General features: G+C 54.0%; 5 protein-coding genes across 5 annotated transcripts; 2 read left to right on the top strand and 3 right to left on the bottom strand.

Annotated features, from left to right (window-relative positions):
• Nucleotides 1-48: 48 nt before the first annotated feature.
• Nucleotides 49-681, top strand: A1O3_07010 (uncharacterized protein; the record flags this gene model as incomplete). The annotated part of the gene is made up of 1 exon (XM_007737124.1): nt 49-681. The coding sequence occupies one exon, from the start codon at nt 49-51 to the stop codon at nt 679-681; it is 633 nt and encodes a 210-aa protein (XP_007735314.1).
• A 33-nt stretch (nt 682-714) lies between these two features.
• Nucleotides 715-2,491, bottom strand: A1O3_07009 (uncharacterized protein; the record flags this gene model as incomplete). The annotated part of the gene is made up of 2 exons (XM_007737123.1): nt 715-2,452; nt 2,478-2,491. 2 exons carry the CDS (start codon nt 2,489-2,491, stop codon nt 715-717), a joined length of 1,752 nt encoding a protein of 583 aa, XP_007735313.1.
• Nucleotides 2,492-4,278: 1,787 nt separating this feature from the next.
• A1O3_07008 (uncharacterized protein) lies at nt 4,279-5,402 on the top strand (the record flags this gene model as incomplete). Its single annotated transcript, XM_007737122.1, has 2 exons — nt 4,279-4,691; nt 4,748-5,402. The coding sequence occupies 2 exons, from the start codon at nt 4,279-4,281 to the stop codon at nt 5,400-5,402; spliced, it is 1,068 nt and encodes a 355-aa protein (XP_007735312.1).
• A 1,326-nt stretch (nt 5,403-6,728) lies between these two features.
• On the bottom strand, nt 6,729-8,874 carry A1O3_07007 (uncharacterized protein; the record flags this gene model as incomplete). Its single annotated transcript, XM_007737121.1, has 2 exons — nt 6,729-8,358; nt 8,384-8,874. The coding sequence occupies 2 exons, from the start codon at nt 8,872-8,874 to the stop codon at nt 6,729-6,731; spliced, it is 2,121 nt and encodes a 706-aa protein (XP_007735311.1).
• A 1,572-nt stretch (nt 8,875-10,446) lies between these two features.
• A1O3_07006 (uncharacterized protein) lies at nt 10,447-11,814 on the bottom strand (the record flags this gene model as incomplete). Its single annotated transcript, XM_007737120.1, has 2 exons — nt 10,447-11,511; nt 11,560-11,814. The coding sequence occupies 2 exons, from the start codon at nt 11,812-11,814 to the stop codon at nt 10,447-10,449; spliced, it is 1,320 nt and encodes a 439-aa protein (XP_007735310.1).
• Nucleotides 11,815-12,055: the final 241 nt, after the last annotated feature.

Raw genomic sequence — 12,055 nt, 5'->3', positions numbered from 1 at the left:
GTCTACCGAGTCTAGCCTATCCTTCAATTGCGGCGTTTGCGGTCCGAGATGAAGAAAACCACCCGACCAATTCTCCTCGCTCCAGCTGCACCTCTAACCACCACGCGTCTTTTCCTGCGGCCTATTAGACAGTCTGACCTGGCAGACCTCCATGCCCTTCGTACGCAGATCGAGGTGATGAAATGGACCAGCACAGGGGAAATTGACGCCGACCGGGAAGTCACTCAAGTCTGGATGAATAGATTTCTACCCCCTAACGATGCCATCACTTTCAACTATGCGGTAGAAGAATTGACAAGTCCAGGAAAGGTCATTGGTGTTCTCGGCTGTCATATTTTGGATCCTCCGGAACTTGGGTACATGTTCAGGAAGGAAAGTTGGGGTAAGGGATACGCCTTTGAAGCACTGCAGCGATGGCTCCAGGCTTGGTGGGCATTGCCCAGGCGGGAAGTGGTGATCGAAAGCGAAGATTCGACATCGACATCGACATTTGCATCTGATGCAGATTCCGTGGTCTCTGAGCCTGAGGTGTTGAGAGCCAGGACCGACGCGGAGAATGCGGCAAGCGCTCGGTTATTGGGCAAATGCGGGTTCCGCCTGATTGGGGAGGGGATGACAGATGTCCGTGGCAGGGGAATTTTACAGAAAACCATCACGCTAGAGCTGGAGCAGCCACAATAGAGTGGGCGAGATTCAAGTTGTTTTAGTTTGGCATTATTTTCGGGCTCCTGGGTGTGCTTCTCCCGCGGGACGTTTCATCTCAGCCCGCATCTCGTCTTTCATCCTTGTTATGGTGCCCGCCCCTCCATACACCAGGGCAGTGTAGACCATGGCAACATTGGCACCTGCATTGAGGACCTCCAACGCTTGCTTGCCATTCGTGATGCCACCAGTTGCGAAGATGACTTTCGGCTGGTCGGTAGAACTTGGCTGACCATCTGATTCTGTCTGGTCAACGGCATCTCGCTGTTCCTTTGGGGGCAGTCGGTCCAGGTCTTCTCGAATTGCCTCGAGACGGGCGGACACCTCTGGTGGCTGTGTGGATGGATTTTCCACTTGCTGAGTAGCAGCATCTGATGTGTCCTGTTCCGCCGGCGAACTCTGCAAATCAGTAGCACGCTCTTGTGGTGGATCAACCAGAGGCTGCTGGTCCGAAGAAGGATGTTCGGTAATAGGCTGGACAGCAACAACACCATTGTCTATCGGTGTAGTAACAGCATCCGGCTCTGATGTTGGTGACGGGTCTGACTTGGCTTCGAGCTCAGCCTTGATTTTCCCGGCTTCTGCTTCCAGGGCGCCTTTTTGTCGCTGAGCAGGCTTCAAAGACGGAGGCCGCTCTGCCAATAGTTTCTTATATTTTTTCACCAGGGCGACTGTGCGGTCAAACAAATGAGGGCCGGAAAAGCCGCCCGTCTCGAGCAAGTGTTGTTCTTCCAACGGAGTCCAGTCCGCCAAATGTAGTAAGGATTTGGGTCTTCGGTTGGTAGTGTTTCCCACTATAACCCCATCGACTCCAGCAGCCCAAACGGCATCACAAATGCCGGCAACCTGGACGTCTGAATCTTCGTCCGGGCTCACCTTGACCATGACGGCAGGTCTTGTTCGTCGTTCGACAGCATGGGCGGCCTTGACAACGCCGCTCAAGATGGTTTGGAGCTTGTCGGCCTGCTGCAACGACCGAAGTCCAGGAGTGTTGGGACTGGAGACATTGACAACCAGGATGTCAGCATAGGGGCCCAGTTGTTCCACGCAATACACGTAGTCATTGGTCACAGCTTCGACATCATCCTCCGGAGTGATCTTGTTCTTGGCAATGTTGACCGCAAGAAGTTTGCCAGGGATCAAGCTTCCAGGAGGTACGCCAGCGATGCCATCCAGAACGGCTTTTTCTGCAGCTTCGTCATTCCCTAGGCCGAGGGAATGAGCGAACCTTCTGACTCGGTCCCGTAGTCTCGATGCCACGTGATCAGCGCCTTGAGAGTTCAAGCCGTACCTATTGATCATGGCTTCTTGAGAAGGTAGCCGGAAGACTCGGGGTTTGGGATTACCGTCTTGCGGCAAGGGTGTCGTGCCCCCAATCTCGACAATGGCCGGGCCGATGGCAAAGAGGGCATCGGGGATCTCGGCATGCTTGTCAATCCCCGCCGACGTGGCAACTGGGTTCCTGAGGATGTGGCCAAAGACCTCGACTTCCAGATCACCTTTCTGGTCGAGGTCCGCCCGCTCTCGGGGGTAGAGACCCAGATCCCAAAGCGTCTTCAATGCTTGATTTCCGGCATGGTGGGCTTCTTCTGGATCCCGGTAGATCATCCGGAGGGCAGGGACGACAATATAGCGATGAGCGCTAGCCCTCGTGTCTGTGAAGTAGACATAGACGATGCCCAGGCCGAGAGCAAGCGTGGCACCATAAGAGAAATTGAGCAGCCATGACCGTGATGGGCCAGTGGAAGGACTGTCAGTGGTCGAAGCGTACCTACGAGGGGAGGCGCATGCCGAGCCTCCTCGTCCCAGAGGTACCCGAGGAGAAAGTCGTGGGCGTGGGCGTAGAGCTCTCAGGAGCAACGTTGCGGGTAGTTGTTTCATAGCTGAGGCTGAGGTTGACGAGGTAGGAGGGCAGACTAGGAGCTAGGAGAGCGGACAAGGTTTCGAGCGTGTCACAACCATCACATAACAACCAGCGTTATTGAACTTGGAGGGAAGGTTGTCGAATGTCGAATGTCGAATGTCAAATATCGAAGTGAGTAGAAAAAGCTTCCGAATCCGGGGGTCGAAGCTGTTGTGGATGATTGGCTGCTGGAGGGTCTCGGCCTACCTGTCTCTTTGGGGTGACATTCCTGTAGTACGCACTAACACAGCACCCAGTACCTGAGTACCATTAACCCTAACCCTAACCCTAACCCTAACCATGCAGTTAGTGCCTACCTTATTCGCAGGTCGGATACGTAGTACGGAGGAAATGACTGTCCGAAAATCCCTCACTTTCGCGACCGAGGCACAAAGGCCGGCGGGTTATTCGACAGTACATCCATGGCACAAAAGCTGTGGTGTCAGCATACACAGTAGACATGGATAGATAGATATACGCGTTCTCTGTTCTCCATACCCTCTCTTCTCGGTCTAACACACGCTGAGCCTTCTCCACGGGGGAATGCGAATACGAATGCGAACTAGCCACCAGACCACAGCCATGGATCTAATTATATCCTATATCCTATATCCTATACAATGTATCCAGAGTAGGTTCGACAACAATATTCTCTCACCTTGGCCAATCGAGGACATGCCCGACCTGTCACGGCCAACCATCATGCCGGTCGCGTGATCAGCCTGGGCAGGGGAGGAAAGGTTAAGGCTGACTCCAGGCTCATGTGCTCGCCAACTTGTTTTATGATTATATATCCAGCTGGGCCCTTAGATCCCTTATGCCAATGGTCTCATGCATTTTCCATCTGACATGACATGGCCGCCTGCTCTGTATAGTACATGCTCGACATCGCCCAAAGCCTGACAGGAAGCAATTGCGATTCCACCTTATTCTGGTGGCCGAAACAGATCGAATGGGAAGATCCGAAGCCCAATTGATCGGAAACAAGTCATTATTATTGCGCTGACGCATCGGCCACATCAGCATCAGGATCCCATACGACGACCAATACAGTACTCTGTAACATCCAACACACTGACACCGCCCTTTCCGTGAGCATCCGATCCGGACCCAGACCAGCCCCCCGCCACCCAACCGCGACCCCGACCGAGCCTTGTGACGAACAATTCTTCCCTGCTGATATACCCACCCGTCGGCACTTGGGTTCCAGCGGAGCCAGCGGAGCCAGCGGGTTGCTGTGCAGTGTACTGTCCTGTGAGTTTCATTGTCTTTGTGCACCCTTGACCTCATAGTACTCTGGAGTCGGTACACATATGTATCGTCCTCCCACTCGGGCGGCCCTCTTTCTGCCTTGCTCTTTCGTCTTCCCCGGATTTGGATTTTTGTCACTTGTCAACAATGGCATCTAGTTCTACTAGTTCTACTACGGCCACCGAGCCAGACATACTACCCTCCTACAACACACTCTTCCCCGAAGAACAAGCTAACACGGTCATCAATGGCCGCAGACGCTACACCACCATCACCCTCCGAGAAATCCGGTTTCAGGGGGACTGCCCGTGCCATCCCAAGGAAGAAAAGACGCGAAAGAAAGGCAAGCAGAAGCAGGGCCAGGCCCAGGCCCAGCCGCCACCTCCCCCATCTCGATTCGAAGATTCATTCAATGAATCTCTATGGCTGGGCCACGCGCCCCCGACTCAAATAGTCCCGGAGCGGTCCGCGAGCCAGAGCAGCGAGACGTCGGCTTCCAACCACAGCATATCCGGCGATTCGAGATCCTCAAAAGCACGGCCTTGGGATTGGTTTACCCACAGAACCTCCAGCTAGAAGTGGTCGACGTCGGTGTCGACGTCGGTGGTTCCAGCGCCTTCATATCCACGTCCACGTTGTCTGCACCAGCACCACGACTTATCACCAGTCAGCTGAAATGGTGGAAGGTGTTGGCCATGCTTCCACCATCGTTCGCCATCTATCAGTCTCACCCAGACCTGGACCTCGGCTACCAGGACCAGTACCATAAGCAGCAGCATGAGCAGTACCAACAGCAGCATGCAAGCGAGATCACGAGACTACAGTGTAACGAGAGGTCGGGGTGCCGGGGAATGGGAAGGGGAAGGGAGAGGGAAATGACGCAAACCCTAGTTTTAACCCCTATCCTCTCGCTCAGATCAAGTACCGGGGCTGGGAAGGCATCAGCCATCTCGACATCGACATGACCGTGTTCAACTTGACACCAGCCATGCACTTCGACCGCACGCTGCACTCGTCGCTCGACGACCAGTCCGACACCGACTCCGACACCGACATGCGCACTCGCTTGACCATCAGACGAGTCGGCGCCAAGCGTCAATATTGCATGACGTGCGCCAGCCGACCCAGCACACATTCCGGTTCAAGATACACGTGGCGCAGCCGACCGAAAAGGGAGATCCTGGCCCTTCCTGGCGTAGACGACGGCCACGCCGCCGCAAACGGCAATCTGTGCCTCGAAGACGCCGACGGCCACATTGTCGCCGTGTACAAGCAGCGGCGCGACTACCGGGTTCTGGGGGCCTTGACCATCTTTTCTCAATCCCACCCACGTTCTAGGGTGCATCACTCGAACTCGGCCGACGAGGATAGCTGCAGGGGAGAGACAGTCGCTGTCGCTGATGAACATGACCCCGTGGCTGTGGCTCCCGATGAACATGCTCCCGTGGTTGTGGCTCCCGCAGTCACCGTCGTCGCCGTCGTGGCTAGCTGTCTCGCCATTGTGCTGTATGAGCGGATCGGCTGCCTGGGTCTGTTTGGGGATTAGGTTTGACCGTATTGTATGGTGCAGCGAGGATCACATGCCAACCACAACCATCTACCACAACCATGTGAATATCAGCCTACAAAAATGGTGTTACAGTGAAAATGGTGTTATGCAATGAGTGGTGGTGGTGGTGGGTGGTGGTGGTATTCCTCACACGAAGTATGGTGAAGTAGGGAGTAGGGACAATTGTTGGCCCAAGCCCAAGCCCAAGCCCACGTCTAAGGACTAAGTGGCCCCAGATACTGTACTGTACAGGACCTACCTTACAGCTTACTTGTCCGGCAACCCTCTTACCGTAACGTGCTCGCCTCACACCTCACACCTCACACCTCACACCTACAAACATTATGTTGTGGGAAAAAAGGAAAAAACGGAAAAGGAATGAAGGAATGAAGGAATGAAGGAATGAAGGAATGAAGAAAAGGAAAAGCAAGGGGGGAAAATGAAGAAATCAAGGAATGCAATGAGCAAAAGAGTGAAGGAATCAAGGAAGCAGGACGAAAGCAACGCCTCGCGCCTAGTTCATGACATGAAACAACTTTATCTTCCATCTTCCATCTTCCAAAACTGTTCCTTATATATATCTCTGTCCGAGACGTGAGACGGCTAAATATCAACATTGTATTATCTAGGTATCTACTCCTAGGTGTCCACGTATGAATAAACGTTGTATTATCTATCTACACCTGGGTCCGCGTATAAATATCAACATTATATTACCTATCCCTGGGTCCCTGTACAGATTAAATAGCCGAACGAAGAGGCATATACTTACTTACCTTTACTGTATCATCTATCTATACCACGTAAACGTATTCTATATACTATATACTATATTCTGCATACTACCTGATACTAGTATTGGTACTTAGTTGCCCTATACTGTGCTGTGCTTTGCTTAGCTTTGCTTTGTCATGCCTTGCTTTGCTTTGCTTTGCTTTGCCTTGCTTTGCCTTGCTACGCCTTGCTAGGGAAATGCATCGATATAGATAGATATAGATGTAGATGTACTTCTGGATCCCTGCTGCGCCAATACCAAAATATAGTCATGGACTCGATTATCATCATCTTCTGGCCACTTGGTAATTACTATCTTCACAGCAGTTTCCTGTGGTGACCTGTACTCGGTTTGGTTCACAAAGTCAGAGTCGATTGGAACGGAATGCTCATTCTACCTAATTGATCTACCTGCCTAAGAATGGTGTGTGTGAGGATGATGACTCAAGAGTGTCCCTGTCTCTGTTCCTGTCCCTGTCCTGCCTCTGTTCCTATCCATGTCGTGCTGGATGAGCGAGCATCACTGGTCATCATCACTGATCATGCTCATCATCGAGCCAAACCAAAGCCCAGGACTTGCTTCAAGAGCCAAAAAACGGCGTGGAAAAGCCAGCCCACGAGACTGGCCATACCAAACACCACCCTCATGACGCGCATGACAAACACACCGACGGCCGCAAAGATCATCAAGTACACCAGACTTCGCGCGCAGTCGATCACAAACCCGCCGGCGGTTTCTCCTTTGGCCAGCTTCAACTTCAACTTGCCCGTCTTGGAGTAGACAAAGACCACCGCCCAAATCCGCCATCCCGTCGCAGTCATGGTCCGGCCCATCTGCCACCCTCGTTCCAACACATCCCATCCGAGCGTCATGGCTTGAGGGTGATTTCGAATCCACATCTTGCTGGCCTCAAACGGCACCAGCACCATGTCTCCAATGGCACTGCCGCCCAGAGACCCAAACCCTGGCACCTGCAGCTCAAACGTAGCGACACTGGTGCCGCTGACACTGCGACTTTGACTTTTGGGCGCGCCAGAACACGCAATGGCCAATCCGGCCGGTGTAGGAACTCTCAGTCGAGAGCCGTCAGACTTGGACCCTGGGACGCCAACTCCAATCGAGGGCACGCTGGAACTCCGCTGTCTTTGGCGGGTTCGACGCCCAGATATCATCGGGTTTGGCGACCCGGTGGCGCTGAGAGCGGCGGATAAAGCATCATTCGCATTCCTAGCCGAGTCTTCTCGAGACCCAGTTACGGGGGTCCGGGGATGGGCTGAGAGTTCGAACGGGGATGCATTGATACCCAAGCTGGACTGCGATTTCTTCTTTCGTGAGCGTTTCAGGGCGGCCTTGACGAAGGCAAACGGGCTGGATCTCCCCTTCTCACTGCCCTCTGTGTCATCCGTATTGTCCCAGTCGTCAACGTCGCTGGCACTACTGGATGTCTGGGCTTCCGACCATATGCTCTTGGTTGGACTCGATGCCGGGGTTGGACTTGGATGTCCTAGACAACCTTCGTGACAGTCCTCATCCTTGCAACAGTCCGGACAACAAATGCTGTGGTCGCGTTCATCAACAACAACATCGGCCTTTGGTGCGGGGGAGGATGTCTTCGATTGAACCACGTCATTTTCACCAATGTCTTCTGGTACTCCTGGAAGTGGACTCCCGGCTGGATGTAGTACCTTAGAGCCCTCGGCTGCTTCGACGCCTTCCCTCTGGGGGTCGGACGTAGGGGTGACACTATCTGTACCACGGAGTTTGGCGTCCACGAAGCCGTGGTGACAACGGCTGCATTTCCTCATCAGACCGAGGCCCTCCATTGTCAACTCGCTCTTCGTGGGGACCTCCTTGGGCCGGGCTAAATCGTGACTCGGTTGTCGGGGTCTCAGCGGTGGTGGGACGAGGTCCAGTTCTGACCCTCGAGGGTCGAGTCTTGCCGTGGGCTGTAGTCTTCCGTCTGGCCACGTCGGTGGATACTCTATCCCGGTGGTGTTTGCTCGATTGTGGTGTGGGGCGAGTTTTGGCAAGCCGTACATGGCTTCTGCTCTTATTGGCATGGGCGGCCGAGTCATTGCCCTGGGTCTTATCCTTGGAAGAGGAATGGACACCATGGGGTCGACATTCGTGTTCATGTCGGTGTTCATGCCGATGCTGTATGACTGCGGCGGAGGTGGTCTGGGGCCTGAACCATGACGGCCACGATCCATGATCGGCCCCTCCGGTATTAAAGGTCGTGGACCGAGGCGAAGTGGTCTTGGAACTCCTGGCCTGTTCATGGACGTGTTTGTGTTTGTGTTTGTGAATATGGTAGTGGTACTCGGTGATATGTTGAACTCCCCTTGTAGCCTGTTCGGAGGCATCATCGCTGGACCTGGCATAGGTCTTGGGCCTTCTGCTCTTGGGCCAGTCATCCGTGTCGACGGCGATGGGTGCTTCGGCGGGTTGTCGTATACGGGGATTGACATCATACGCTCCCCAAGAGGGACGTTTGGTCGTGTTGTCGCCGGAGGGTGCGTCGATCTTGCCGTGCGGCCATACAGGCGTGCTGGGTCGTCTTGTCGCGGGCCTTGTGGTGTCACCGTCCGCCATGTCGGGGAATCGCTGGTCTTGCCACTGCTTTCCCTCCCACTCGCCGGAGGCGGCGTCAATTCCTGCCTCAACAGGGATGGGCCACTGTTCATCGGCAGACATGGTAGTTCTTTTTCTGTCATAGGATGGCCAGAGATGCTCGAGGTTTTTGAACTTGGGACGTTGGATGCCGTTGACGGTATTCGTGGCTCTAAAAAAGACTCCTCTCCAGCATTGACTGCGTTCGAATCCATGGCCGGGAATGCAGCATTTGCAGGGAGCGTCGGCAGGGCTTTGCTAACATCGTAGGGACTCACAATCCGTAGCCTATGGGGATCAGGGGCGGAAGAAGACCGCAACTCCGTCTTGAATCTGGGTTTCTTGAGGACCGTCTCACTGCTGTCAGGCGTGCGCTCGAGTCTCTGAGAATCGTGATCTGCCGAAGTCCTACCAGGGGGGCTGCCAACAGGTTTTCGCCGGACTGTCGACTCATCATTAGATTCATTGTGCAAGGGAATAGCCCTCGCAGTTTCTGTGGGCAGTTCCATGCCGCTGGTATGTTGTCGGAGATCAAGGGTGACAGTCCTGTTCTGCGGTGGTGTGCCAGCGACTGCAGTTTGCAACCGTCCATGCCTGGGAGAAGGTCTTTGTACTCCTGGAAAAGAACCGTCTCCGTGCCCGGCGGAAAGTCTTGGTGGAGTCCGGAGCCGATGGTGGTATGGTTCGGGCGGAGTGGCCTGGGGATAACCTGACATGGGTAAAGTTTGATCCAGATCCGAACTGATCCATTGGTCACCCTTTTGCCTCCATCGGCCTTGATCGACGGAACTGTTTGCACTGTGCGCCCCGGGCGTAACAAGTCCTGTCCTTGGGTTTGCGCCCCGGACGAGCAGGTAGTCATCTCTCTCGATCGGACGGTGCATCTTCACAGTGCTATGAGCGTCTGCTTGACGTCCTGGGTCGTGTGTTACGGCCTGGGCTTGAGTCGATCCAATTTGGGCCGGATTGCTGTGACCGACGAAGAGAGTTGTCCTTCGACTTGACTGATCCAAGGGGATGGACGAACTATCCACCCCCTGTGAGGTCCTCACCGGCTGATGGCTGCCAATAGAACGACGCCCACCGTCATCCGGTAGCTCGAAGATGTCGCCTGGGGGTTGAAGCTCGCCTGTATATTTGCCGGTGTTCCCGTAGGCCGCAAAAGTAAGCTTCTTTGGAGGTTGTTGGTTTTGTGCCAATTGGTTCCAAGCGAACTCCCTGGTGTGTCCTGGCGAATGCTCACCTTGAGAGCCGTCGTGATGATGTCGCCGAGTTGCACTTCGCTCCGGACCACTCGAGCATGAAATGGATGAAGATGAAACTACACGACCGTGTCGACGACAGGCCGAAGGGTAGGATGCTTGAAATGAACCTGGAGATGTGAATGCCATCGTGGCAGAAAAGACGGTTGCTATGATATGCAGGCCGGGCCATGGAAGGGGCATATACTGGTCTGTGCATACCGGGTGGTGTTGAGGACAACGCCCCACGAGAACGGATGTTTGGAGGACCGGTTGCTCGGACTGCACGATATTTGAGGTCCAGCCTTGGACCGTGCGGAAGCCACGATCGAAGCCGAGTTAAGACAGGTAGGTAGCTGGAAGCGTATATCAAATATGTGGACGTCAACGTCACGAAATTTTTGCGCATTGCAAGCTAGAAACGGCCACTCTCGCGTCTGTGTCTATCCGGCTTCAAGTGACTCCATCGCTGGGATGCCGCCAGAGTGTTGACGCCTCCTGCAGGTACGCTCATACGTTTGTCTGGACTCATCGACCTCTTCTCCGGGCTCCGAGCCGTTCTCTCACCAGACTCACGAGAGAAATTGGTTGACGCGCTCTTCCTGAGGGGAGAAGCTGCGTGGGTATAGACACCAAGACTACCTCCATCACTACCAGAAGCTGTCGGTCGAAAATTGGGCTGCCGTATCGCGTTCAAAGGCCGCATCGCCGACCCAGCCTGGGCGCTTGGAGCTGTCGACCTGAAATCCGGCGTCTTCATGTGCTGCCTTAAATCTCTCGAACTACCAACACCCTCCGGGTCTGTGTGCCGGGAGTAGTTTGGATTTGGGTGTGTCTTGAAGCCACGGTTAATGACCACCATAGGTGTATACACATCGACCTTGTTGTATTGTACGTCGCGACTAGTACTGTAGGAGGCTTGTTCACTGAACTGGGTGCCCACGTCTCTGTACAGATGTTGTGTTCTGGGTCTGACGTATTTTGTGTCGTACTCGTGTAGGACCTCTTTTGAAATAAATGCTGTGTCTCTGCTCTGCGTCGAATAGCTTGATTGCAGAAGGGACAGCTGTATGGAAAGCAGTAATGCCAAAAACATAGCCGTTACAATCGTCACGCTTGGTCGAGGGTCTTCGGCTAAGGTAGGCAAGAAGAGCCAGTATATGAGAACATGGCCAGGACTGAACAGGCAAAACAGGCGAAGGGAGACAGGCAGAGGATCCCAGACAGCCACCTCCCAGACGTCTCGGGTGGGATCCGGGTGCGCCCTCGATTGTGCGGCATCTGTGCCTATGATGTTCGAAAGAAATCGTAGAGGGGACGACGATACAGGAGATGAATCGACTCGGACGCGTTTGGCAGAGGGCGTGCTCGGGACATTATCCACGGAGCTCTCAAATAAACGGTAGTGCTTGCTGCGCCAGAATGTGTAGGCTGCGTTGACGATGCATAATAAGGACAGGAAGTGAACAATGAAGGTGGCCTACAGCCGTCAGTCGCTCGAGCAGTCTGAAGTTGAGATTTACCCTACCAGCCATGCTGTCCATGCAATCCTCGAAACATCTCCGAACACGTCGTCGTATCCCTTGGACAAAGCTTTTGAATTGGCCCGGGCGAGGAGGAAGACAAGATTCAAGGCAAGGCCGATAGGTGTAGCCCACTCTTTTTCGAGCTGATCCCATCCATTTGATTCGATCTCTTCTGAGAGCCACAGGAGAAAATCGTAGGGGTTGAGGTAGGCCTTTATCCGCTCGCTGACTGGCTGACGCCGAACGAACTTGGGCATTTTGGGTGCTGAGAGGCCTGAGGACAGACCGCAGCAGGCATTTCCCCCCAAGAGTTGAATTGACAGAGGGCCTGAGTTCGCAGACGAGATAATGTGGCATGCCACTGCTTGAAATGGGAAATGCGGAAAGTTGAATGCTGCATCCCTGGTAAACAATGACATAGGCCAATCACGTCCAGGATTCAGATAAGATAAGATCGGTGCAGGTGCGGAGTGAAGCTCAGCCGTATCGCCATGTTCC

This window comes from Capronia epimyces, assembly GCF_000585565.1.
Source record: "Capronia epimyces CBS 606.96 chromosome Unknown aczIQ-supercont1.6, whole genome shotgun sequence".
In the NCBI taxonomy this organism is placed as follows: domain Eukaryota; kingdom Fungi; phylum Ascomycota; class Eurotiomycetes; order Chaetothyriales; family Herpotrichiellaceae; genus Capronia; species Capronia epimyces.
The sequence above is the reverse complement of the archived record's forward strand: the minus strand, read 5'-3'. Positions and strand labels throughout refer to the sequence as shown.